The sequence below is a fragment of the Panulirus ornatus genome, chromosome 23, assembly GCF_036320965.1.
Source record: "Panulirus ornatus isolate Po-2019 chromosome 23, ASM3632096v1, whole genome shotgun sequence".
Taxonomy (NCBI): domain Eukaryota; kingdom Metazoa; phylum Arthropoda; class Malacostraca; order Decapoda; family Palinuridae; genus Panulirus; species Panulirus ornatus.
Genome location: NC_092246.1, coordinates 7385982 through 7413883, shown reverse-complemented (window position 1 = coordinate 7413883; position 27902 = coordinate 7385982). Strand labels below are relative to the sequence as shown.

Below are 27902 nucleotides of genomic sequence, written 5' to 3'. Positions count from 1 at the left end.
AGATCAAAACCAACGTGGCGCCTTTGACCTGGCCCTTAAAAGGTCACCGCAAAATAAGGGCAGGCGACAAAGAACATCTCTTGGTCAGAACAGCTGTTCCTGGAAGTGTTTACGACCTATTAAACTCAAGACTTAGAGTATGTATCACCACTTGAGTCATCCAGCTGGAAAGAAAGACTTGCTGGCTAAGGTCCAGGTATCCGGAAGAGCGCTACTCTTCTACGTGCATCCACAGAGGAGCTATACATAGACGCCTATGCAGGAAGACTGAAGGAGAAATTTGACGACTACTTTCAACTCTCCTATAATGGCGAGAAATTTAGACTTCTTGTATCAATGGAACAGCAAGTCATCGAAAATCTGATCTAACATCACTAAATAGCCAGTGGGTGCAGTCTTTACTTCCCACGATAATGTGTTCACGGGAATGTAATAAAAAAAAATGATTGATATGCTTTTATTCTTTCACAAAAAAGACTTTGATCTTTGTCATATTGATTATGGCAAAGTACAATGATTACATTCTTGATTGGTCATTATCTAGCGTCGTTCCACTCAGTGCTTATGTAAATCAAATATATTCATGTCCCATTCCTGTAATCTTCTTAATGCCAAACCAATTTAACCACTCACTAACTCAAATCATCTATATTTAGTGCTAATACACTATGAATTTATAAAACTATTTGTCATTTGATTTGATGTATGATGAAATTACTTCTTGTCGCCAGGCCATTGCTCTGTTAGTGAGGTCTCATGGTAGATGCGGTCTTTTTAGTATTGCAACTTGTACTACATGGGAAGGACGGACCACAGGAGACCCGACAGTTTAAGAGGAGGTTAGGTGAAAATTCTGGCAGAACAAGAAGACTGAAATTGAATGTAAACGTGTATGTTCCATGTGAGACAACAATGCATTTGAGGAACGACTGCTTGGTCGGGCCGATCGGTCGGTCGTTCGCTAGCAGAAAGCAGAGGCGTTGCCACACCGCATGTTTGTCAAGTCCAACTCGCAGATTTTCCCACAGGATACCGTCATTCCGGGACCAGGGTTGCTGGGAAGCTGGGATGATGTCGTGCTCATGATAATGGTGGTGGTCGTGGGACTGGTTGTCGTGATGGGGCTCACCCAAGGCTTCTTGGGCCTGATCCGGACGATCCTCCTCCTGGCGAACTTCACCTTCAGAGCGTAGTAGACATCTTGGCCAGGTTCAAGGCACGGCCCTCCCGATCCACTGCATACTTTACCTGCCCATACCATCCAAAACAACGGTTAAATCATGGGAAATGAGACCAGTAAGTATTAATGTTTTTTTTTACTGAGTCAGAAGTATACAAAGTATGTAAGTCATGAAACAAGATGAGGGTAAGTAAACTTTTAAAAAGTTGTGGCAGGCAAAGTTCAAGAAAGATGGATGCCGCACTAAACAGACGAGTGACTGCGCTACATTACATATACTGACCTTTGTCAACACGGTGGCATTTGAGTCTGAATTTATACTGGGCCTTGCTGAAGGTGACTCTTCGGTCGATGGACATGAAAAACGTGACCCAGCGCAACCTCCTGCTCCCTGCCAGAGAAAACAATTTCCTCAACATTGTGCAGACCGAGTGGATCCCCTCCCCCCTCAGCCTCACTCACGTCTAGCAACACCACACGGCATTCCCGCCCATCACCACCAATTCACCTGCAGCGCCTCTAACCCCACCTGCACCACCACTAAACCCACCTGCACCACCACTGACCCACCTGTGTAATTAGCCAGAACTATGCAGCCCTCAATCGAAAGTTCCAGCTTGGCCCCGACCACAGCGACAAGCGTCACCACCAGAGCTGCCGCCAAAACGCAGGTACGCATTTTCCACCTACAAAGACACACAGACCGCTTATACATGTAGTTATGTATGCTGAATATTTACCTCACAATGGCCAGGGAGGGGGTTATCACTGCCTACTTTTTTGAACAAGGGAAACTATGCACAAATATTACATCACATTAAACTACCAGGTACTACCTTCAGGACCATAGACAAGTGCTGTTACTGTAGTTGTGGTACTAGGTATCAACACAGGACATACGACTGCTAATCACCCTCAGCCTGGTACTTCCTAACCTAGCTAGCTTTAGCCTAGGATCTGGACGACCTAACTTACTACCCTGTACCCTTCGCTAACTGACTTACCACCTTAGACTTAAGATCAGCTGACCTTCAACAATACATACACACCAGCTAACTTGCCAACCCCGGACCCCACATCAGCTAACCTACGAACAATGGACCCTACACCGGCTAACCTACCGACCCTGGACCCCATACCAGCTAACCTACCAACCCCTGGACCCCACACCAGCTAACCTACCAACCCTGGACCCCACACCAGCTAACCTACCAACCGCTGAACCCCACACCAGCTAACCTACCAACCCTGGACCTCACACCAGCTAACCTACCCACCCTGGACCCTACACCAGCTAACCTACCAACCCTGGACCACACACCAGTTAACCTACCAACCCTGGACCCCACACCAGCTAACCTACCAACCCTGCACCTCACACCAGCTAACCTACCAACCCTGGACCCCACACCAGCTAACCTACCAACCCTGGACCTCACACCAGCTAACCTACCAACCCTGGACCTCACACCAGCTAACCTACCAACCCTGGACCCCACACCAACTAACCTACCAACCCTAGGCCTCACACCAGCTAACCTACCAACCCTGCACCCCACACCAGCTAACCTACCAACCCTGGACTCCACACCAGCTAACCTACCAACCCTGGACTCCACACCAGCTAACCTACCAACCCTAGGCCCCACACCAGCTAACCTGCTCCTTTGACCTTACAGTCTAGTGGTTGATCAGCATCAACAATCCTCCTGCTACATTGAAGATTAATAAACTCAGTTACTCACTACAAGATGTGCTTGGTCTGGGCGGGGAAAAATGAAGCTGTGAGCACCGATAATCTCTGACGAGGAGGTGCTGAGGGCGGGGGTGTACTGCATATGTGCATATGTTGGGAGTGCATTGGATCGCCACAGCTGCACTAGATATCAAAGGGACCACGTATGCGACATGGTTAGCCTCCTAACATGTTGAATTATGTAATGGTCGCCGAGACTGGACGAGGTTCACTGTAATTACCGGGATTTTTTTGTTTTTGTTTTCATTTTTCTAGGTTCTGGAGTGGTGACTCCCATTGCGTGTGAACGCCTCACATGATTATGAACATGTGTCACTATTGTTGTTTCCGAAGTAAGATTAGATATATTGACATGCAAGTTTTTTTTTTTTTCTATGTATGGTAATGTTGAGTGAAGAGCGCACATCACCAACCCTCTCACTCCTTATCTGAGCATTGTTTGCTAACGCATAAATACGGTGTTACCCTTTGTACACGGAGGTGTATGATCACGACCTTTGACGGTTGTGTATCTCTGAGGCCAGTACTGTAAAGCGGCCCAACAGGTGTAACCTAACCTATTCAGGTAAGGGACGCCCAACATCTGTGATGCGTGAGTGGAATTTCTTGAATATCATCTGGGCCGTTACTGACGGTTTGCCAGGGAGCTTTAAGATGTATTTATTTATTAATTTTTTTGGTTATTGTTTGGATTTTCGTTTTATGCATGTCGTTAGACTGTTACATTTTCGTAATACTACAGTCATTGATTATAGGTCTGGAGAAGTAATATCAGCGGAAGACTTTGTGTTTCATCTGTATGCTTGTCAGAACGTGACGACGGTTTGGCTCTGGAACAAGATGGTACAGTCCATGGGTACGACGGTCTGGCCCCTGACCGAATAGAGTCAGGTCAAAAGCCACATGTTATTCCCGTATCGCCGTGCTCATAGATCGTACCTTCGTGCTCAGGAATTGTACCTTCGTGCTCAAAAGTTGTACCGTCGTGTTCAAGGGTTGTACCGTCATGTTTAAGAGTTGTACCTTCGTGTTCAAGGGTTGTACCGTCGTGTTCAAGAGTTGTACCGGCGTGTTCAAGAGTTGTACCGTCGTGTTCAAGGGTTGCACCGTCGTGTTCAAGAGTTGTACCGTCGTGTTCAAGGGTTGTACCGTCGTGTTCAAGAGCTGTACCGTCGTGTTCAAGGGTTGCACCGTCATGCTCAGTCATTGTTGACATTTAAGGATGAACGAGAACACTCCTTTTAGACAAACTTCCTGAAGACTTGTGGTCGGTGGGAGGAGGAGCAGGGGGGGTTGGGAGGGTTAAAGTCAGGCCGGTGGGGGAGGAAGAGGGGGATGGAGGGACGAGGCTACACTTTTGAAGGTCAAGGTCATGAAATACCGCGCGCCCAGGGCCATCCTCTGGGCCAGCTCACTGACCTTCTCCACTCTCTCACGGCCTTACTTACTCCTTTATTGATCCCGTGAAACGAACGAAAATACGTTAGTAAACAGTCAGTCAGGGCGGTTACTTCTGCAGGAGGACCCGGGCCGGCCGCCAAGGGGCTAGGCTACCAGACGATGTTAGGTAGGAAAACTGGGGGGAGCTAAAGCTGGGTAGGTTGGGGAAGCCGAGAAGCTTGACGAACCGTAACGATGCTTCGGGAGGTTTTCAAGGTGGGGAAGCTTGAGTTCGGTGGGTCAAAAAGCTGGTGGGGAGCTTGACGAACTGCGGTGATCTGGAATTTATAAGCCTGGGAAGCTTGAGCTGAGGTTTAGGCAGGTTATAATTACCTGGGGAGCTTGACCACCTGTGGTGCTGGATACGTTATGAAGGCGGAAAGCTTTTGAGCTGTAGTGTTGAGTGGGGGTTACTGAGCTAGGAAGCTTGAGCTGTGTTCCTGGGCAGGTTCTCATGAGGGAAAGCTTGAGAAGGGATGTTGCTGAAGTAGGTTATCAGTGAAGGGAAGCTTGACGTGCTGGGGAGGGGGGGGGGTTAGTAAGCCGGCAATGTCTATACAAACAGTCCACTAGGGTCCCTTCGAAGCTGTTTGGAATGACACAAGAGATGGAGGGGAAAGTCACCGATCAGTGCTGTGAGTATACAATGGTAAACACATGACTCAACGAGGAATATCTGTCCATTTTTCATGTCACACAGGAGGCGCAAATAATGTCAGTCGTAGAGTGAGGTTTCGTAATATCTATCACGTCTCTTAACACGTCTATGGTGCTGCTTTGGACTACACTAATTGGTCAGTCGTACCACGCATTCACAGATCGGTTGGAGAAAAAGCATTTCGTTTCATTCGAAATTCAAGCGTTTGTGGCCACACGATTATGAAAGCCTTTGATCACATCTGGAATATCTGTATAAAATCGTCTCAAACTTCTCTTCTTTTTTTTTTCTTTGAGCCATATAATTTTGAGTCTTACAACCAGTTCTTATAGGAACTATTTCTCTGATCATGGTAGCTTGGCTCTGTCCTCTGTCCATTCTGTCTTGTGTCATTTCAGGCGGGATGACCAAAACTGAACATAGTGCTCTAGGTGGGGATGCACCAGTGAATTGTCAAAGGCGATGGTAACTTTCGTAGACTGGAATTCGAAAGAGCCACAGAACTGCTTCTATGCAGTGTTTACTTAGGCCTCAAGTAAGCAGAGAACAATGAACCCAGTTTACTGTTCTGGGGATGCACCAGTGAATTGTCAAAGGTGATGGTAACTTTCGTAGACTGGAATTCGAAAGAGCCACTGAACTGCTTCTATGCAGTTTTTACTTAAGCCTCAAGTAAACAGAGAACAATGAACCCAGTTTATTGTTCTCATTTAAGCATAGATGATTACACCCAGTTTATCAGTTTATTGTTCTCATTTGTCTCTCGTACCTCCTCAACTTAGCTCATACTGTAGTGTACATTCGCGATCTTACTAGCAACGTGTAAAACGTCACCAAAAAAAAAAAATTAACTTGCCATTACGAGCCTAGTCCACAAATTTGTTGGTGTTAGTTTGAAGCTGCAGATGGTCAATTTCTGATGTAGATTGATTTACTAGGTTAGCATCGTTTGAGAAGGTTAACATTTTAACCGTGCAGTCCACGACTAGAAGTGTTACCGATATGTATGAGAACAGGTCCCAAGACCTATTCCTGTGGCACGCCACTTTTTTTTTTGTTTTTGTTTTTTTACCTCTGACCATTCCCGAGGCCTGACTTAATTACTACTCTCTGTTAACAACCAGTACCCTAATGTTTACAGCCACTACCCTAATGTTTACAGCCAGTTCCCTAATGTTTATAGCCAGCACCCTAATGTTTACAGCCAGTACCCTAATGTTTACAGCCAGTACCCTAATGTTTACAGCCAGTACCCTAATGTTTACAACCAGTACCCTAATGTTTACAGCCAGTACCCTAATGTTTACAGCCAGTACCCTAATGTTTACAGCCAATAACCTAATGTTTACAGCCAGTACCCTGATCTTGTAAATATGACCCCATCCATACCGTGTGAGAGCAATTTTCCCTCATAACTATCAATGCAAAACTTGATCACGTGTTTTGTTCTTTCTGAAAGTATAAATGGACATTAACTGCTATATTTTCCATCCTACGTGTTCATTATATCATAAAAGAAGCTTATTCCTGCCGTTCCCCCAGGAGATGAGAGAGTGTGTGTCAACAGATATAAACATAACATTGTCCATCCGTCTTGAGGCGCGGGTCATCTTTGATCAGAGGAGAGGCAAAGTGCTGGTGGCAAATCGGCTCAAGTTGGAAGGTCTGACCTAGAGAGGGAGTGGGTGTGTGTGTGTGTGGGGAGGAGGTGTGTGTGTGTGGGGAGTGGTGGTGTGTGTGTGGGGAGGGGTGTGTGAGGAGGCGTGTGTATGTGTGGTGAGGGGTGTGTGTGTGTGTGGAGAGGAGGAGGAGGGGATGAATGTCACTACAGACATGAGGTTTCCCGGTCTACATATTGGTCCATCTCCAGTGTTATCAATCTTCAGGTGATGTAAGTAGTGAGATGAGGTCAACACTGCATGTCTTCCCTACTAGGACAGCGAACATCAGCAGCTCCCACCGCCACCACCACCACCTCCTCCTGACGTAGGGTAAGGTAGGTCCCCTTTGCCCCAACCTGAGGAACAAGTGTATGTTTGTTAGGAGGGTCTTGTCTTCTTCATCCTCAGAGATCATTGAATGGTTCAGTCATTTTCCCTCAGGATCTCGAATATTCCGTAGAGCTGTTAGGAAAACCTCGACTACTGACGATTTCAGCACAAATGAAGCAAAAGCTATTCTGGAAGTGGACTACGTGTAAGATTTCGAATCAGGACAGAATATTCTGGCGATATTCTGAAGTAGCTTTGGTAGCATTTCAGTGCTGGGAATATTTCAGACCCGGAGCCTTGGTAATATTCAACAGCAAAACCCGTAATTAACCACAGTATTCTCGTAATATTCTGGAACAGGAACGATGCAGTATTCATTGAGGCGTCACGTAGCGCTCTGCCCGGGGAACTTTCGAGAACGAGGGTCAGGTGTGTCAGGGGGCGCGGGGCTCCTGCTTTCCCGGGGTGGGTGGGTGGGGCGGGCGCCGCACCTTCAGGCGGGGATCCATAATTTCACACGCACTGGGGCCCCAGCGCCTGTCTGATGAAGGAGCTTTAGCACGAATATCGCCCGACGGGCTCAATAAACCGGTTCGCCACACTGAAAAATAACATTCCATTACTTTGATCCATAAAGTACCCGGAGAACCTACTCCAGAAATGTTTGTGACTTGACATTTAACACTAATGTCCAACGTTACTTCTACTGGACCATGACCAGTGTGTGACACCCTTCACTGCACCACACGACCAGTGTGTGACACCCTTCACTGCACCACCACCACCAGTGTGTGACACCCTTCACTGCAACACCACCACCAGTGTGTGACACCCTTCACTGCACCACCACCACCAGTGTGTGACACCCTTCACTGCACCACCACCACCAGTGTGTGACACCCTTCACTGCACCACACGAACCACCACCACCAGTGTGTGACACCCTTCACTGCACCACCACCGCCACCAGTGTGTGACACCCTTCACTGCACCACCACCACCACTGTGTGACACCCTTCACTGCACCACCAATACCAGTGTGTGACACCCTTCACTGCACCATCACCACCACCAGTGTGTGACACCCTTCACTGCACCACCACCACTAGTGTGTGACATCCTTCACTGCACCACCACCACTAGTGTGTGACACCCTTCACTGCACCACCACCACTAGTGTGTGACACCCTTCACTGCACCACCACCACCAGTGTGTGACACCCTTCACTGCACCACCACCACTAGTGTGTGACACCCTTCACTGCACCACCACCACCACCACTAGTGTGTGACACCCTTCACTGCACCACCACCACTAGTGTGTGACACCCTTCACTGCACCACCACCACCAGTGTGTGATATCCTTCACTGCACCACCACCACCAGTGTGTGACACCATCACCAGATCTGCGTAAACATCCCATTATTTTTGTTTTCCTCGGTAGGAAATAAAGAACTTTTTCATTCCACCAGTCACAACTGGGCGATTCGTGTCCTTCATGTCAATCTGAATATTTTCTCCTTTTTGTACCTAAAGAGCTGATAAGCCCATATATGTTTTGCAAGCGGTCACAGTGGTGCGTGTGATCTAGTATATGCTATAAGTCCTCAGAAAAATGAAACACGATAAATTTCCAAGTGCACTTTCGTGTAATGATCACATCATCAGGGGAGATACAAGAATGAGATACAGAAGTCTTTTCCTTGTATATCAACTAAGTGTTCTATATCTATATATCTTGGACCATTCTGTCGTCTGTTTCCTTGCGCTGCCTCGCTAATGCGGGAGACAGCGACTAAGTATAATGAATATGAATGTAAATAAATGTTCTATATCTCAATCCTGTATCGTTCCTGATGATGCGATATTTACACGAAAGTGCACGTAGGAACTTGTATTTCATTTTCCTGTGGATGTAAGGCATGTGTAGGAAGAGAGGAAAGTGATTGGTTCTCAGTGAATGCTGGTTTGCGGCAGGGGTGTGATGGTTCCGTGGTTGTTGAATTTGTTTATGGATGGGGTTGTTAGGGAGGTGAAGGCAAGAGTTTTGGTAAGAGGGGCAAGTATGCAGTCTGTTGTGGATGAGAGAGCTTAGGAAGTGAGTCAGTTGTTGTTCGCTGATGATACAGCGCTGGTGGCTGATTCGGGTGAGAAACTGCAGAAGCTGGTGACTGAGTTTGGTAAAGTGTGTGAATGAAGAAAGCCGAGAGTAAATGTGAATAAGAGCAAGGTTATTAGGTACAGTAGGGTTGAGGGACAAGTCAATTGGGAGGTAAATTTGAATGGAGAAAAATTGGAGGAAGTGAAATGTTTTAGATATCTGGGAGTGGACTTGGCAGCGGATGGAACCATGGAAACGGAAGTGAATCATATGGTGGGGGAAGGGGCGAAAGTTCTAGGATCGTTGTATGTGGAAGTCGAGAACGTTATCTTGGAAAGCAAAAATGGGTATGTTTGAAGGAATAGTGGTTCCAACAATGTTATATGGTTGCGAGGCGTGGGCTATCGATAGAGTTGTGCGGAGGGTGGATGTGCTGGAAATTAGATGTTTGAGGACAATATGCTGTGTAAGGTGGTTTGATCGGATAAGTAATGAAAGGGTAAGAGAGGTGTGTGGTAATAAAAAGAGTGTGGTTGAGAGAGCAGATGAGGGAGTTTTGAAATGGTTTGGTCACATGGAGAGAATGAGCGAGGAAAGATTGACCAAGAGGATATATGTGTCAGAGGTGGAGAGAACGAGAAGTGGGAGACCAAATTGGAGGCGGAAAGATGGAGTGAAAAAGATTTTGAGTGATCGGGGCCTGAACCTGCAGGAGGGTGAAAGGCGTGCAAGGAATAGAGTGAATTGGAACGATGTCGTATACCGGGGTCAACGTGCTGTCAATGGACTGAACCAGGGCATGTGAAGAGTCTGGGGTAAACCATGGAAAGTTTTGTGGGGCCTGGATGTGGAAAGGGAGCTGTGGTTTCGGTGCATTATATATGACAGCTAGAGACTGAATGTGAACGAATGTGGCCTTTGTTGTCTTTTCCTAGCGCTACCTTGCGCACATTTGGGGGGGGGGGGGTTGTCATTTCATGTGTGGCGGGGTGGCGACGGAAATGAGTAAAGGCAGACAGTATGAATTATGTACATGTGTATATATGTATATATCTGTGTGTGTATATATATGTATACGTTGAGGTGTATAGGTATGTATATGTGCGTGTGTGGACGTGTATGTACGTACATGCGTATGTGGGTGGGTTGGGCCATTCTTTCGTCTGTCTCCTTGCGCTACCTCGCTAACGCGGGAGACAGCGATAAAGTATAATAATGAAAAAGTAAATAAATAAATATATATATATATATGTATATATATATATATATATATATATATATATATATATATATATATATATATATATATATATATATATATATTGGGAGGTAAGTTTGAATGGAGGAAAAGTGGAGGAAGTGAAGTGTTTTAGATATCTGGGAGTGGATTTGGCAGCGGATGGAACCATGGAAGCGGAAGTGAGTCACAGGGTGGGGGAGGGGGCGAAGGTTCTGGGAGCGACGAAGAATGTGTGGAAGGCGAGAACATTATTTCGGAAAGCAAAAATGGGTATGTTTGAAGGAATAGTGGTTCTAACAATGTTATATATATATATATATATATATATATATATATATATATATATATATATATATATATATATATATATATATATATATATATATATAATTCTCACCCTTAATGGTTGTGCACTGCAGGAACATGACGATAGAAACAGTTATTTCAAGAGAGATCTGTGGATATCACGTGAGCAGTTCACTGTAAGAAAGTACACATAACCGCTCACTCATTAGTCATGACGCCGTTTAAAATATTTTTGTTTTCCCGTGATTTTTCGCCGTTTATCGCCTTTTGGAAGGTAGCGCCAGAAACAGCCCAACAGCAATTGCATTTGTTCGCTTGCGCTCCAGCTGTCCTGTGTAATAATGCACCGACACCACACAGCTCACCATCCGTGGTAGCCTAGCCCTACCCACCAGCCAGAGGTGTTCTGAGCGGTTTCATAGATTTTCTAAGAAAAAATTGGTATAAATTGTGTCTGTAAATAAATTTATTACCACTTCATTTCCCACTTGTCATGCAGAAATAGTTTTTGTGTTTATAAAGAAAAATATTATCAATATACACCTGACATTCATCATTTCTTATCATGGAATGTATTATGGACCCTTGTTGCTCTTCAACACTGCAGGTAGCAAGATATATTGAGCTTTGATATCTAAAGGAAAAACAAACTTCAATCAAAAACGTAATATAAAAGTCATAAATATTCTGTTCCTTCTTGAAACTGCTAATTTTGCCGACAGGGCGTCTCCCTCCTTACACTATCTTAGTACTTGTTATGGGTCCAGCACCTCACTCAGAGGGCTGTGTGGCTATGGTAGTTACTGGCTGTTTAAGGATTAATATGGTCCTTCTCTCGGTGGAGTCCACCTACATCCACTTTTTCCTCTCATCTTGTGATATCATATATTCCTCCGTCCATTTATATTCCTTACCTTCCAGTTTGTGTTGTGGGACGCATGTTCTCTGACGTACAACAACACTCTACCCTGTCAGCCGTCAGGCTTGAAAACATCATATATTATGTACGCCAATAAGGAATGACTAAGACGCAGGAACGACTTACGCAAAACGCCATTATCATGATTGCGGCCTCGTGGTGGTGGAGGTGGCCATACCCCGCGGGCGCCCTCCGCCATCACTTCACAAACCTACGTACTTAAATCAAGACTCGGGTTTGAACGTCGCTTTGAAAGCGATACAAATAAACCCACGTCGTACAAGAGGAATAATGATAATCAAGGCGGTAGTAATGAGGTCTGGAGTTATCCAAGGCGAGCAACGGCGACTGACGGGGAAGAATTACAATCGACCAGCAGCGAGGGACGGCCGCCATGATCGACCGACCCCGGCCTACAACAACAACAACGCCGCCACCTCCCTCACTCCGCTCCGACACCCGCTCCCCTTGCACGGATTTCCTCGATCACTGTCAGTGACAGGTTGTGGTGGACGGTACGCGCGTTGAAAGGTTTTTGAAGGTCAGGTAGACAGATGCGTCAGGTAGATGCTACCATGATGCATGGTTTTATACGATATAGTTCATGATTATGGCTATTGAGTTCTGGTAGTACATATAACATGTGCACGATGCGTCACAACCCCACATATGTTGTGCACAATGCGTCACAACTCCCCACACGTGTTGTGACAGAGTCTTACAGCAGACTGTAGTACCAGGCCCTGAGGAGAAACCTTTATATATTCATTTAGATATTTGAATATTTATTTACAAATTTAACATGAGACATTAACTTAGTAGATTAGAGATATATGAAGGCCTTTTCTTTGACAGTTCCTGGCGCACCTTCGCAGACGCGGGAAACAATGAACAATGAGGAAAATTCATTTCCAAAACACAACACTGAAGATTGACTCAGTCAAACATATTCTCAGAGTTTGATGTAATATCTTGTTATCACGTATCGGGAAAATTACCTTCTCATGAATGTACACAATCGCCCAAGTTGTACTACTTCATGTACGTACGTGTACGACCCTGGCCTGCTTCACACAGTCACAAGACGCGAGTGACCTGACCCATGTTGACGCGTCTCTGTGGGAATGACTTTGGACAGTAAATCTTGGGTCGGCGTTGATGTATTTGACCATTCGTTAAACATCGACCTATTTTCCCAGTTCGACCATCGACTTGCCAGCGTCCCAGCCTTTGTTTTATGAGTTGCTGACCTTAATGGTGGCCTCATGAGGGCTCCAGAAGGCTACACCTCCTCTTTCCTCCCTCAGGTGTTCAGACGGCGAGGCACACGGGGCTCAGTCGCTGCCCTGGGTGTCGAGGTGGGAAATATTCTCCTGCCGGAGGAGTGTCCACACACGCACACACACACACACACACACCTGAAGGAGGTGGCTGCCGATCTGGACCCTCCTGTGCCCACCTGCAGGTGGTGGCTCTGGGACTGCTGCAGGTGGTGCTGTTATGACCCCGTGGGGTCCTGAGTGTTGTGACCCCGTGCTAGTTTTTTGGAAGTGTCATCCCTGCGAAGTGTGACCCCCCTGTGCGATCCTAGAGGTTGTGACCCCGTGCGGTCCTGGGTGTGACTCCGAGCGATCCTGGGAGATATGACCCCGTGCATTCCTGAGAGACGTGACCCAGTGCGGCCCTGAGAGGTGTGACCGCGTGCGGCCCTGGGAGATGTGACACAAGACCTACCTAGCATCCTACAACTCTCCCAACCGGGCGCTGACACTGCCTCATCCCTGAGACCCGCCTCCTCCTCCACCACCTGAGCTTCTGGCTACCCTCCCTCCCACATGCCTCCCTCCCTTCCTGGCACCTGCAGGATGACACTGCGACATCTGTTGACGCTTCTGCTGATAACCGGTTAGTGCCAAGGGACCTGTGTGTGTGTGTGTGTGTGTGTGTGTGTGTGTGTGTGTGTGTGTGTGTGTGATTACTATGCGTGTGTTATGGGGGAGAGTTGCACACTTGTCTTGCCCCGTCTCTTAACGACACACACACACACACACACACACACACACCAGGATCACGGGACTTCTGTAAGGCGACGTCCAGGTCGTCTGGCTGACGGGGGTGATGATACGTACATAATGATCTGTTGTCTTCCACCCAGGTAGCCTCCAGGGGCTGACTCAACCTCCAGACGGAAAGGCAGGAGGCGCAGTGCCACCACTTTCTCCTCCTCCTGCCGGAGCACCTCCGCGCCTCCTTCGGGAAACGATGGGTCCTCCGGACGGCCCAGATCTGCTGACGGCCACATCCTCATCTGAGGCGCCTTCTGCAGCCACTACGGGAGTGTTGGTTTCCCAAGACAGCCCAAGGGCTTTCGACGCAGCCCTGTACGAGCCACGCCTCAACACCTTCAGACAACTGCCGGATCACACAGGCCCCCGGGACCTGGTCCCACCCACCACCGACAAGAGGGACCTGGAGTCACCGGCCAAGACGACCTCCACGATGGATCTACAATTGGCTTCCCCACAGAGGGCGGCGCGCCCCCCGGACGATGATGACCTCCCACTGGCCGCTGCAGGGGATCCGTCCGGCGCATCCCATCAGGCAGGTCCAGGGGCGGGGTCGGGTCGGGTGAGGCGCGGGTCACCCGCCCTAACACCCCCGCTGATAGAGCCCGACACCGGGTATTCCTCAGTCCTGGACACGCTCTCACCTCAAGGTAACGTTGTGGTAGAGGACGATTTTTTTTTTTTTTTTTTTCATACTTGATCGCCGTTTCCCGCACAAGCGATGTAGCGCTAGGAACTGATGAAGAAAGGCCACATCTGCTCACACTCAGTCTCTAGCTGTCATGTGTAATGCACCGAAACCACAGCTCCCTATCGACATCCAGGCCCCACAGACCTTTCTATGGTTTACCCCAGACGTTTCACATTCCCTGGTTCAATCCATTGCCAGCACGTTGACCCCGGTATATCACATCGTTCCAATTTACCCTATCCTGTGCACGTCTTTCACCCTCCTGTATGTTCAGGCCCCGATCGCTCAAAATCTTTTTCACTTCATCCTTCCATCTCCAATTTGGTCTTCCTGTTCTCCTGACACATATATCCTTTCTGTCAACCTTTCCTCACTCATTCTCTCCATAGGTCCATATCCTTTCAATACACCCTCTTTTGCCTCCTCGACCCCATTATTTTTATTACCACATGTTTCTTACCCTTTTATAATTCACTCGATCAAATCACTTCACACCACATATTGTCCTTAAGCATTTTCTTTCCATCACACCATCCTCCTCACAGTCTTATCTGTATCTCATTCCTTACATCCACATGATAATCTTTTGACAACTGTGTCTTCAAACATATCTATTTTTGCCCTTCCATATAATGATCTCTCTTTCCACACATTTTTCAGTGCCCCCAGAAGCTTCACCCGCTGACCCACCCTACGATTCCCTTCCGTTGAGATTGTTTGATTAGTTACCCTGTTCACTTTCAGGTATCTAAAACATTTCGCTTCCTCCTGTTTTCTCCATTCAAACTCACACCCAAAACAACCTGCCCCTTAATCTTGCTAAACCTAATAACGATGCTTTCATTCGCATTTACTCTCAACTTGCTTCTTTCATACTCTCTTACAAATTCAGTCACCAGCTTTTGCAGTTCTCATCTTAATCCGCTATCATTGCTGTATCATCAACAAACAACAATGGACACACTTCCTAGGCCCTCTTATCCACTCTCTCCAAGACTCTTGCATTCACCACCCTCACCACCCCATCCATAAACAAATTCAACAATCATGGTGACACTCACGTCATTTGCTCTCACCTTTTGCCATTCTGTAAATGCCTTCACCCTCTCAGTCAATACCCTCCCATATTATTTCCCAGGAATATTCAACAAACATATACCTCTGTAATTTGAACACTCACCTTTATCCCCTTTGCCTTTGTACAACGGCACTGTGCATGCATTCCGCCAATCCTCAGGCACCTCGCCATGAACCATACATTCACTGAATATCCTTATCAACCAGTCAACAACACAGTCACCCCCTCTTTTAATAAATTCCACTGCAATACCATCCAAACCCGCCGCCTTGCCAGCTTTCATCTTCCGCAAAGCTTTCACTACTTCTCTGTTTACCAAACCATTCTCCCTGACCCTCTCACTTCGCACACCACCTCGACCAAAGCACCCTACATCTGCCACTCTGTCATCAAACACATTCAACAAACCTTCAAAATATTCACTCCATCTCCTCACTTCACCATTACTTGTAATAACCTCCTCATTACCCCCTTCACCGATGTTCCCATTTGTTCTCTTGTCTTACGCACTTTATTTACCTCCTTCCAAAATATCTTTTTTAGTCTCCCTAAGATTTGATGATACTCTCTCACCCCAACTCTCATTTGCCCTCTTTTTCACCTCTTGCACCTTTCTCTTGACCTCCTGCCTCTTTCTTTTATACATATCCCAGTCATTCGCACTACTTCCCTGCAAAAATTGTCCTAAATGCCTCTCTGTTTCGCTAACGATCTTACTTCTTCATCCCACCACTCACTACCCTTTCTAATCTGCCCACCTCCCACCTCTCTCATGCTACAAGCATCTTTTGCACAAGCCATCACTGCTTCCATAAATACATCTCATTCCTCCCCCACTCCCCTTACGTCATTTGCTTTCATCTTTTTCCATTCTGCACTCAATCTCTCCTGGAACTTCTTCACACAAATCTCCTTTCCAAGCTCACTTACTCTCACCACTCTCTTCACCCCAACATTCTCTCTTCTTTTCTGAAAACCTCTACAAATCTTCACCTTCGCCTCCACAAGATAATGATCAGACATCCCTCCAGTTGCCCTTCTCTGCGCATTAACATCCAAAAGTCTCTCTTTCACGCGCCTCTCAATTAACTTGTAATCCAATAATGCTCTCTGGCCATCTTTCCTACTTACATACGTATACTTACCTATATCCCTCTTTTTAAACCAGGTATTCCGAATCAGCAGTCCTTTTTCAGTACACATATCTACAAGCTCTTCACCATTTCCATTTACAATACTGCACACCCCATGTACACCAATTATACCCTCAACTGCCACATCACTCACCTTTGCATTCAAATCACCTATCACTGTAACCCGGTCTCGTGCATCAAAACTACTAACACACTAACTCAGCTGCTTCCAAAACACTTACCTCTCATGATCAGGTGCATAGGCACCAATAATCACCCATCTCTCTCTATCCACTATCAGTTTTACCCATATCAATCTAGAGCTTACTTTCTTACACTCTGTCACACACTCCCACACCTCCTGCTTCAGGAGTAGTGCTACTCCTTCCTTTGCTCTTCTCTCTCACCAACCTCTGACTTTACTCTCAAGACATTCCCAAACCACTGTTCCCCTTTACCCTTGCGCTTCGTTTCACTAAGAGCCAAAACATCCAGGTTCCTTTCCTCAAACACCTTTTTTCTCGTCTTGGTTACATCCACACACATTTAGACACCCCAATCTGAGCCTTCGGGGAGGATGAGCACTCCTCACATGACTCCTTCTGTTTCTTCATTTAGAAAGTTAAGATACAAGGAGGGGAGGGTTTCTAACCCCCAGCTCCCGTCCCCTATAGTCGCCTTCTACGACACGCGGGGAATGCATGGGAAGTATTCTTTCTCCCCTATATATATATATATATATATATATATATATATGGAGAGAGAGCAAAAATAAAAAAAGTAGTTTCTTGATGCCTGATCCGTTTTGGTGAATGTTGGAGCGTCATACAATCCACTGTTGGTCTGCAGGAGACGAGAGCCTGACCCCAGCGGCCCCTGCCAGGGATAACAGGCCAGCCTCTCCCGCCGAGTCTGGCGACGACGGCGGAGGAGGAGCAGCACCAGCACCAGCACCACCAGGAGGTCAGGTCAGTGCCGCGGGTGGTCACGACCCCAGCAGTAAGGGAGGAGGAGACACCGGGGCGAGGAGGAAAGTGGGTCACAAGAAGTCGGACCAGCATATCCTGTACAACGACATCTTCAAACACTACAACAAGAAGATCCGACCCATCATCAGCCACGATGACGTCATCACCGTCCACTTCCAGATCGCCCTCTTCAACGTCCTCAGCTTGGTAAGATTATCCTCAGCTTGGTAAGATCATCCTCAGATGACCACCGAGAGGAAGTGGATTACAACCTAGAGGCCACCGGGTTACAACCTAGAGGCCACCGGGTTAATCTGGAATGTATGAAAAATATTATTGTTTCAACCACATCATCGGTGCGTGGCATTGGCTCCCACCAGAAGATGTTGACGAGAGCAACACTTTTGATGTTTCCAGAGCTAGGCTTTGATCCTCACTTGTTGCCCTCACTCCGGTATTGACTAATTCATTTCATCAGTTATCATAAGGCAGTGGTACGTCATGCTAGCCTTCTCAGTGGTATATCATGCTAGCCTTCTCAGTGGTATATCATGCTAGCCTTCTCAGTGGTATATCATGCTAGCCTTCTCAGTGGTACATCACGCTAGCCTTCTCAGTGGTATATCATGCTAGCCTTCTCAGTGGTATATCATGCTAGCCTTTTCAGTGGTATATCATGCTAGCCTTCTCAGTGGTATATCATGCTAGCCTTTTCAGTGGTATATCATGCTAGCCTTCTCAGTGGTATATCATGCTAGCCTTCTCAGTGGTACATCATGCTAGCCTTCTCAGTGGAATATCATGCTAGCCTTCTCAACCACTGGTTCTCTCCCTGGCTTTGTTGAGGTGTCATGGTATCATTGATGAACCCATGTCAACCTGCTTTGAGAGTGTATGGTAGCATTATTGTATCCTTCTTCAACCATCAGGAATGATACAGACATGGTAAATGGAGAGGCTGGAGGTCAAGTTTATCCTTAGTACTGTATATATAAAAGAAATATGGATGGATGCATGTCGTTGGTGATGGGATGAATGACATTTCATGTTTATTCTCCATTATGACTTCACTATGAAAACTTTTTTCAGGTTTATTAATCCTGCAAGGTATTTTTTTCTACCTGTTTTCCTGCCGTCGTGTGCCGGAGGGAGTGGAGGATGGGGGGAGAGAGAGCCTTATGACAACTATAAAAACTTCCTTCAGGCTTATTAATCCTGCAAGGTATTTTTTTCTACCTGTTTTCCTGCCGTCGTGTGCCGGAGGGAGTGGAGGATGGGGGGAGAGGGAGCCTTTGCTTTACTCTCCTTTTCCTCTACTGCTTACAAAGGGGAGAGGAGCGGGGGGGCTTTTTTTTTTTGTCTTCTGTCTTAGCTTTTAGGCCAGACGACTTTGCTTGGACCTTGAGTCTGTGATCTCTCTCTCTCTCTCTCTCTCTCTCTCTCTCTCTCTCTCTCTCTCTCTCTCTCTCTCTCTCTCTCTCTCTCTCTCTCTCTCTCTCTCTCTCTCTCTCTCTCTCAACACCTCCAACTATGTGCCACTTTATCGACCAATTGACCCCGTGCCCGTGAGGCGTTGCTCGCCACAACAAGTGGATTACACATCCAGAGCTGATCCAGATGTAGCCTGGGAACCCTTTCTCTCTCTCTGTCTCTTTAACACAAGCCTGGGTGAACCCACTGAAGACCCAGTACGTGTTCCTGATCTCCACGACCACTCCTCAACATACTCATTCTGATTCTAACATCTGCACTGTTTTTGCTCGCCCTTAGGATCCCCCAATCATGATCTTAAACTTATCACTTCCACCTGGGTAAATGTTTACCTCTGTTCTCCCCCACTCTCTCTGACACACCATCTTTGGGCACATAAGGACGGCTCAGTAGCCCCGCTTGCATTGCCTTTATATGACATTTCTCAGGACCATTTCTGCTTTGCCGATTGGAATCCCTCCAGCTGTGCTGTCCGTGTAGCGGAGATCTTCTTGGCTGGGATGAAGACCTACTTCCTTTCTTGCACTAAATTCTTTATCCTTTCGTTCATGGTTCTGACCTTAATGCTGTAATGGCTACTTTATCAGGGACAGAGCATCTCGTCTTTTGAAACTTTCCCCTCCTGAATGTGTCTCTACTTTCATTTCTACTTGGAAACGCTGGAAAAGAAAATATGCTGGCACTATGTCTCCTCGTCTTCTTCATACAGTGCATACTTTTCTTCTATTAATCACCACCAACAGCTGTTTAATCTAGCCTTTCCTTTCTTTCTGACCTGTTCATTGTATAGTTAACTTTCCCCTCCTTCCTCCTCACACACCACTTGTTCCTGTCCTCACACTGAACATAACTCCTCTCTTGATGTAGAGCACGACCCCTCTTCAGCTCGGCTGTACGACCCTCAGGCACGAGGCTTCGACCCTTGAAATATGATGGCGTGACCCTTGACCTGACTCTTCATTGTTGAGGTCATCAGTCACACTGAAGCAGTGAGTGTACGTTATGATGGGGCTGGTGGGGTGGTGTTAGCCCTACCCACTGTGGGGTAATGGTGGGTTCGTGTCAACCTTACCCACAGTGGGGTGCTGGTGGGGTTGTAGAAGGTCAGCCCTGGCCACGGTGGGGCGCTGTTATTAAAAAAAAAACCATCCATTCCGCCCCCCCCCCATATCCCCCCCTCAAGGTCACGAGGTCACAGACAATCCTATGGTAATGGCGTGACCCCGCCGGCAGGACTCGAAGAAGGGGGTGATGGTGACCAACACGGAGATGGTCATGACGTGGGTTGACCCGTACCTGACGTGGAGGCCCGAGGACTACAACCACACCACAGTTATGAGGGTCCTCTACAGTGACGTGTGGCACCCCGATGTTATCCTCTACAACACGTGAGTCACGCTGACAACACCTGAGTGACACCATCTGAGTGACAACATCTGAGTGATAGCATCTGAGTGACAACATCTGAGTATAGCATCTGAGTGACAACATTTGAGTGATAGCATCTGAGTGACAACATCTGAGTGACAATACCTCAGTGACAACACCTCAGTGACAACACCTCAGTGACAACACCTCAGTGACAATATCTGCGTGACAACATCTGCGTGACAACACCTGAGTGACACCACCTGAGCGACAACATGTGAGTGACACCACCTGAGCGACAACATCTGAGTGACAACACCTGAGTGACACCACCTGAGTGACAACACCTGACTGACAACACCTGAGTGATAATATTTAGAGTGTCAATACCTGCTTAACACCTGCTGGTCCTTCTGACCCTCCCTCATCCCACAGACACCACTCACATACCGACCCCTGCTCTAACCACTCTATATATAAACTAACCCTCCCGCCCACACGAACTCCCTAACGAGCTTGTTACCACCACCACCTGTCCCAGGGCCGATACGAGCTACGAGTCGTCCATGATCCACACGAACATCATCGTGAGCCACGACGGGACCTGCAAGTTGATGGTGCACGCCGTCCTCACCTCCGTGTGCGACATAGACATCCAGTGGTTCCCCTTCGACCAGCAGACCTGCAAGATGAACTTCGCCTCCTGGACCTCGGACATCAGCCAGGTAGTGCGAGGGAGAGAGGGAGGGAGACGGTAGCCAGGGGAGTGGAGATGGGGGAAGGGGGGGGCGGTAGGCAGGGGAGGGGAGATGGGAGGGAGAGACAGTAGGTAGGGGAGGGGAGATGGGAGAAACAGTGGGCAGGAGAAGGGAGATGGGAGACAGTAGGCAGGGGGGGGGGGGCGAGATGGGAGAGACAGTAGGGAGGGAAGATGGGAGACATAGTAGGCAGGGGAGGGGAGATGGGAGAGACAGTAGGCAGGGGAGGGGAGATGGGAGACAGTAGACAGGGGAGGGGAGATGGGAGACACAGTAGGCAGGGGAGGCGAGATGGGAGGGGGAGACAGTAGACAGGGGAGGGGAGATGGGAGACAGTAGGCAGGGGAGGCGAGATGGGAGGGGGAGACAGTAGGCAGGGGAGGGGAGATGGGAGACAGTAGGCATGGGAGGGGAGATGGGAGAGACAGTAGGGAGGGGAGATGGGAGAGACATGGCCAGGTGAGCGTCGTGTCGAGGGTCGTGCGGGAGATCGCTGTGACCTTCCTCAGGAGGAGGTTAGCGTCGCGAAGTGTTCCTTCTGCTGCTGCGGGACATTCAGGTCCTCCGTCGCTAGCCTGCCTGCCTGCCTGTGTGTATAGCGCGGAAGCTCAACAAAACTTGGTAGGGAAGTTATATGTATATATATGTATATGGAAGAAGGAAGTGTGGGTAAAGTGTGTTGCAGAGCACGATGTACAGTGTGGTGTGGGGTGTGTTGCAGAGCGTGGTATAGAGTGTGTTGCAGAGCACGGTGTACAGTGTGGTGTGGGGTGTGTTGCAGAGCGTGGTATAGAGTGTGTTGCAGAGCACGGTGTACAGTGTGGTGTGGGGTGTGTTGCAGAGCGTGGTGTAGAGTGTGTTGCAGAGTTTAGTATAGAGTATATTGCAGGGTATTGGGCTGCAGTTCTAACATGCATAACAGTACAGATATACAGGAGGATACAGGGGGATACAGGCAGATGCAGGGGCATACAGGGAGATGTAGGGGGATGCAGGGGGATACAGGGAGATGTAGGGGGATGCAGGGAGATGCAGGGAGATGCAAGGGGATACAAGGATACACAGGAGGATACAGGGGGATACAGGGAGATGCAGGGGGATACAGGGAGATGCAGGGGGATACGGGGAGATGCAAGGAGATACAGGGAGATGCAGGGGGATACAGGGATATACAGGAGGATACAGGGAGGTACAGGGGTAACCCTTACATCAGTGCCCACACACCAGAGCAACAGGAGGGTGAGAGAGGGAGGCCGTGGGCCGGGAGTCCCCGCCGTCGTAAACAGTTGTCGTGGTCCACAGATGAGGCTGCAGGTGGGGCCCTCCGACATCTCCCGCTTCCATCCCAACCACGAGTTCTTCCTCGAGAACTTCTACTCGGAGACCAAGAACGAGTACAACCCTTGCTGCGCGGAACCCTTCTCCAGTAAGTACGTCATCATCATCATCATCATCATCACCATCATCATCATAATCATCATGGCACTTATTTAGCTATATAATCTAAGGGGATTAATAATATGGCCGAACCAGCTTCGACAGCTCAGAACCTTCCCTCTCGACCCTCCAGGTCACATTGAAGACACGCCCATCAGCTGAGCGGTGTCTGGTCAAGGTGGATTAATCCTCATGGCTTAAAAAAAAGCATCAAATATCAGACACTGACGTTGTATGATGTTCAGGAATATATCTGTATTAGGCATATGACTCTTTAAGTTCCCTCACTGTGGGAGGGTACTTAGCTGAAGCCCTTTTTTGCCTTTCTAGGGTCACTTCAAGCCCCAACCCCTACTGCTGCTGCTGCTGCTAGCTCTGCCATTATTAAAGATTCCTCCGCCTCTCTCTCCCACACACACACACACCTCCCTCACTGCCACCTCACCCAGGAGAGTGCCTCACACCTCTCTCCTCCTTCCTCCTCTCCCCCACAGTGATCGTCTACCACATCCAGCTACAGCGGAGGGTCAAGTTCGCCCTGTTCTTCTTCATCGTCCCGGGCATCCTGATCAACATCTGTGGTGAGTGAGCCCCTGGCCAGAGAGGGAGAGAGAAGAGAGAGAGAGAGAGAGAGAGAGAGAGAGAGAGAGAGAGAGAGAGAGAGAGAGAGAGAGAGAGAGAGAGAGGGAGGGAGGGAGGGGGAGAGAGAGGGAGGGAGAGAGAGAGAGAGAGGGAGGGAGGGAGAGAGAGAGAGAGAGAGAGAGAGAGAAGCGCCGCTATTTCTGTCAGGAATGATCCCTCTTAATCACTGTCTTCCCTACATGTCTGCCGCTGCTCCGCCTCCTGCTGCTGTCCCGCCACCTGCTGCTGCCTCCGCCTCCTGCTGCTGCCCCGCCACCTGCTGCTGTCCCCTCGCCTCCTGCTGCTGCTGCCCCGCCTCCTGCTGCTGCTGCCCTGCCTCCTCCTGCTGCCCCGCTTCCTGCTGCTGCCCCGCCTCCTGCGGGCAGCTCTGCTGGTGTTCTCGCTGCCGTCGGAGACCGGGGAGAAGGTTGGCCTGGGCATCAACTCCATGTTGGCCATGATGGTCTTCCTCATGGCCATGACAGAGAACCTTCCCCCGACAGAGACCCTTCCACTAGCTGGTGAGCGCCCCCCTCCCCCCTCTCCCCCTGTGGTGCCCCGTTGCCCCCTACTGGTATGATTACATCTGGCATACGTTCCTGTACTGCTGTAATGACCTATATGAACACCTGTTATCGTGACCTGACTGACCTCCTCTTCTGACCCCTTGCCATCCAGGTGTGTACTACGGCGTGTGTCTCATCGTCTTGACCTTCAACATCGTCTTGTCAGTGTATGTACTGAACCTGTCCTACACTGGTGACCGAGGTCACCAAGTTCCGCTCTGGGTCAGGTCAGTGTCCTCCATCAGGTAAGATAGGTCAACAGGTCCTTGAACACGACCCTTATGCTCCGTCTCTTGACCTGACCATCATAGGTCAGCTCGTACCGTTCATACCCAACTGTTGTTGTATTGTTATGCTCTAGGGATTAATCCCATTTTCTACAGTAGTATTTAATCCCATTTCCTACAGTAGTAACTTATTGAAAGTAATTCTTAATGATCAGACACACACAAAATTCTTGGGCTGGTGCACGTCAAACAGCCAAATACATACATGTAAATATGCACGAACATTCGTCATGCATTCCACTCACACAAACCCAAATACCGTATCATGACACACCATATGTTGAGGCAAATAGATAAACAGAGACACAGAAAGACAAGACAAAGAACAATAATCACACAGGGAAACAGACATTTGAGTCTCACAGCTCACGGTCCTACTCGAGCTGTGTGTATTTCGAGGATGTGGTCAAATATGTGAGCTGGCGGACACCACTAGCTAGCCCATTCTCAATGTGATTTTGGACTTTCGACCGTAGCGAGAGGTTGTTCAACACTCGTAGTGGTTCGCCTCGTCTCTCTTGCACCTTCTCTACCATCATACGACCTTGTAAACTTTGTGTGTGTGTTCAACATTGACTACATCCTCTTTCTGTTTACATAACTCCTCCACCGCTGGTTTTAAATTCTTGTTTACATCTTTTATCATAAGCTTCTTGTTTAAGTTCGTATTACGTCCTCTGGTTGTACTACCACCCCTTCATCTTTCAAAGAACTCTTTAATGTCTTTGGTATAAATTTGGTTTTGATAACCTCTGGTTTTGTGATCAGGTCACTGCTCTCTCTTCTATCTTCCATGGTGGGTAAATATAAGGTTTCGAAAACCTTTCCTGTAACTGAGCTCTCTTAAAAATAGTAACATCTTTGTTGTCCTCCTCTAGACCTTTTTAGGAGCTCTCTGTGCTTCTTGAAGCATATTCATGTAGCATAATATTCTAGTTGTGGTCTCATGTAGCATATGAACAGCTGGCTGAATATTGCCTTAAATATTGGAAGATATTCTAATATTTACGAACAGAGACTTGGTCTCCATTACTGTCCTCCTGATGATGGGAACTCTGGTGACACAGGCTGGCTGCGCGGAGTGTCGTCCCGCGGTGCCACCCGTAGTGCGTGTGAACACCCCTGACACATAGTCATCCACGACCCATCGCCTTCACCAGTAACAAGTGCACACGAGAGGAAGAAGGTCTCATACACATACACGCACGTGTACACATGCATACATACAGGCACGTGTTCACATGCATACATATAGGCACGTGTACATACATATATAGAGGCACGTGTATACACATCCAACGCACATTGAACTTGAGATCTTTTTTTCTTAATCAGTTAACTATATCGATCATGACCATCCCATTTTGTCACGTCTGTAATACCTCGATCGTGTATTTTCAGCCTAATAGCCACCTCCACCTAGTAAATCTTCATATATCTATATATTTACATATATTATTTCCTTTTGTATGTAGATATTACACAGATACACACACACACACACACACACACACACACACACACACACACACACACTCTCTCTCTCTCGCTCGTCTGGAGGATGTGTATACCATTGCCGTGACCACAGTTGTAGTCATGACTGAGTGTGTGGTGTGTCCGGCAGGTGGGTGGCGGTGGTGTCCGCCCGGCTCGTCCAGATGAAGATCCCGGAGCTGATCCGCCAAGCCTGGGAGCTGGACCTGGTACGTTGATGGTACACCCTCCCTCTGTGTCCTGTACACCCTCCCTCTGTGTCCCGCACACCCTCCCTGTGTGTCCCGCACACCCTCTCTCTATGTCCCGCACACCCTCACTCTTTGTCCCGCACACCCTCCCTCTGTGTCCTGTACACCCTCACTCTGTGTCCTGCACACCCTCACTCTGTGTCCCGTACACCCTCCCTCTGTCCTGTACACCCTCCCTCTGTGTCCCGTACACCCTCCCACTGTATCATGCTGCCACGGGAACATTTAATGATCTCTGGACAAAAGCCCATTGTTAATTGTTGCTCAACTACTTGCATAGTCTCGTACATATTGTCTTGTTCCTGTAACCCAGCCTGACCTGGGATTGTGTGCTGTAGCGTGACCACATCTGACTCTCTCCCTCAGGAGCAGGTGGTGAAGAATGACCGGGTCAGGCCCTTCGCTGACGAGGACGATGACCCAGTAGCCACGGACCTACACTTCAGGGTCGTCAAGGTGGAGGCTACTGCTGCCGTAGAGGGAACGGCGATGTTCAAGGGTGAGAGACTCGAAGTCTTAAAGCCACACCGCCTGGCTTGGGACCTTGGGTCTGTGTGGTCTGTGTTACTCTTATCTCGTCCTTGACGCATCTTAGCTCCTTGACTCTAACGGTGCCATCCTTAAACATAACAATACGGCCATTTACCACGAACGACCCTTGGGTGTCATGCCCTGGCCTTTGATGTGAGCCTTCAGGGTCGGCAGAAAGGCCAGTCATCATACCCAAGGGCTGGAACAGTGGTGGATCGTATACCGTCTTGCTTGAGGGTCATGCTACTGTAACACATTCTTGTCAAGAATCGTTTTCTCTTAAGCTACTGTCCCATCCTTACCAACTGCCTGGCACCTTCCAGATGCGTACCAGCGACGGTCCCTGGAAGCTCTGGAGGGAATCCATCGCCTGCTCTCGGAGCGGAACTCTGAGGACAAGGCCAACAGCAAGAGGTCCCGGCTGGTGGAGGAGTGGAAGTTCCTCTCGCGGGTCCTGGACCGGAGCCTCTTCATCATCTTCGGCATCATCACCCTCCTCTTCAACGCCATCATCCTGTCGCAGTCACCCTACAGTGAGCAGTTCGAGTACTGTGAGCAAGGCGCGGGGCTCTGCGACAATGACTATTCCGAAGACTACTCCTTCCCGTCTCCCGTGGGAGGAATGCATTAGACGGAGCCAACACCTCACCAGGCAGGACGCTGGCGTGGCCTTCCCGCTCCACCTCCCGAGGAACATCACAACCTGGAATCAAACTGAGCACATCAAGGAAGCAACACTACCACGGAGGCACTTGCTGAGCTTTCGTGTGTACTGGTGGAAGAAGAGAGTCAAATTGAGACCACAGAGGATCAGGAGAAAGAACGTACATGACAGTAGGCTGTCAAGAGACAGTGTTACTGAGGAATGTCATTGTCTTGTGATCATCAGCAATGTTCTCCCGTCATGTAGCAGTGTTGTAATGCTACGTTGCTTAGTATCTGGTGGCGCTGAGGACATACGGCGTCACACATACAACTGGAGTTATCTGTTTACCTTTTCCTGGCACGTTATGGGACGAATGGTTGATGACTTACTGATGATGACTGGGCAGGAAACGCTCCGGGTTATTTGGAAAGGTAAACACAAGCAGACAGCGAGGCCAGTGGCAGCAGGTGAGGCGATATAATGTAAGGGAACAGGACGGCCATGAGTAGAGATACATATGAGGACAGGATGAGAGGAGGGTGTAGGTGTAGAGGGTACTAGACCCCTGGGATGATGGTGTACGTAGGTTTACAGCGTACTAGACCCTGGGATGATGGTGTACGCAGGTGTACAGCGTACTAGACCCTGGGATAGTACAGCAAGGGACGCCCCTTCAGTGCACATATCTGTACGTCAGTCCAACATGCATTGAATTTGTGTAATGTGTACCTGTCCTTACTGTATGGGAGGCTATTTTGCACTCGTGGGTCCTCATCTCTTGCGTGTGTGTGTGTGAGAGATGTTTATTTAACAAACACGTCCTGTTCACCTCTGTGACTTAACCCAGTCATCACTCTACAGTGCCTATATGTTAACGCAGACCCAACCAGTAAAATGTGTCTGTATATTCTGTACATGTCAAC

At 48.3% G+C, this 27902-nt stretch overlaps 2 protein-coding genes across 2 annotated transcripts; one reads left to right on the top strand and one right to left on the bottom strand.

Annotated features, from left to right (window-relative positions):
• Window positions 1-443: 443 nt before the first annotated feature.
• On the bottom strand, window positions 444-3070 carry LOC139756765 (uncharacterized). Its single transcript, XM_071676533.1, has 4 exons — window positions 2926-3070; window positions 1751-1866; window positions 1464-1571; window positions 444-1248 (listed from the first exon to the last, which is right to left on the bottom strand). Exons 2-4 carry the CDS (start codon window positions 1857-1859, stop codon window positions 962-964), a joined length of 504 nt encoding a protein of 167 aa, XP_071532634.1. The 5' UTR covers window positions 1860-1866; window positions 2926-3070; the 3' UTR covers window positions 444-961.
• LOC139756764 (acetylcholine receptor subunit alpha-type acr-16-like) lies at window positions 1161-27902 on the top strand. Its single transcript, XM_071676531.1, has 12 exons — window positions 1161-1296; window positions 13749-14309; window positions 17411-17736; window positions 20254-20408; window positions 20930-21113; window positions 22449-22572; window positions 23078-23164; window positions 23591-23725; window positions 23883-23997; window positions 25682-25760; window positions 26169-26301; window positions 26657-27902. The coding sequence occupies exons 1-12, from the start codon at window positions 1281-1283 to the stop codon at window positions 26962-26964; spliced, it is 2223 nt and encodes a 740-aa protein (XP_071532632.1). The 5' UTR covers window positions 1161-1280; the 3' UTR covers window positions 26965-27902.

What these genes read in the sequence shown, in the direction of transcription:
- LOC139756764 (XM_071676531.1), top strand. An exon ending in CAAGTTCCGCTCTGGGTCAG is followed by an intron (nt 23,998 to 25,681) that starts GTCAGTGTCCTC and finishes TGTGTCCGGCAG; the next exon opens with GTGGGTGGCGGTGGTGTCCG. An exon ending in AAGCCTGGGAGCTGGACCTG is followed by an intron (nt 25,761 to 26,168) that starts GTACGTTGATGG and finishes TCTCTCCCTCAG; the next exon opens with GAGCAGGTGGTGAAGAATGA.
- LOC139756765 (XM_071676533.1), bottom strand. Translation starts at nt 1,859, where the DNA reads ATGCGTACCTGCGTTTTGGCGGCAGCTCTGGTGGTGACGCTTGTCGCT. An exon ending in AGTTCTGGCTAATTACACAG is followed by an intron (nt 1,572 to 1,750) that starts GTGGGTCAGTGG and finishes TTTCTCTGGCAG; the next exon opens with GGAGCAGGAGGTTGCGCTGG. An exon ending in ATGCCACCGTGTTGACAAAG is followed by an intron (nt 1,249 to 1,463) that starts GTCAGTATATGT and finishes TGGTATGGGCAG; the next exon opens with GTAAAGTATGCAGTGGATCG.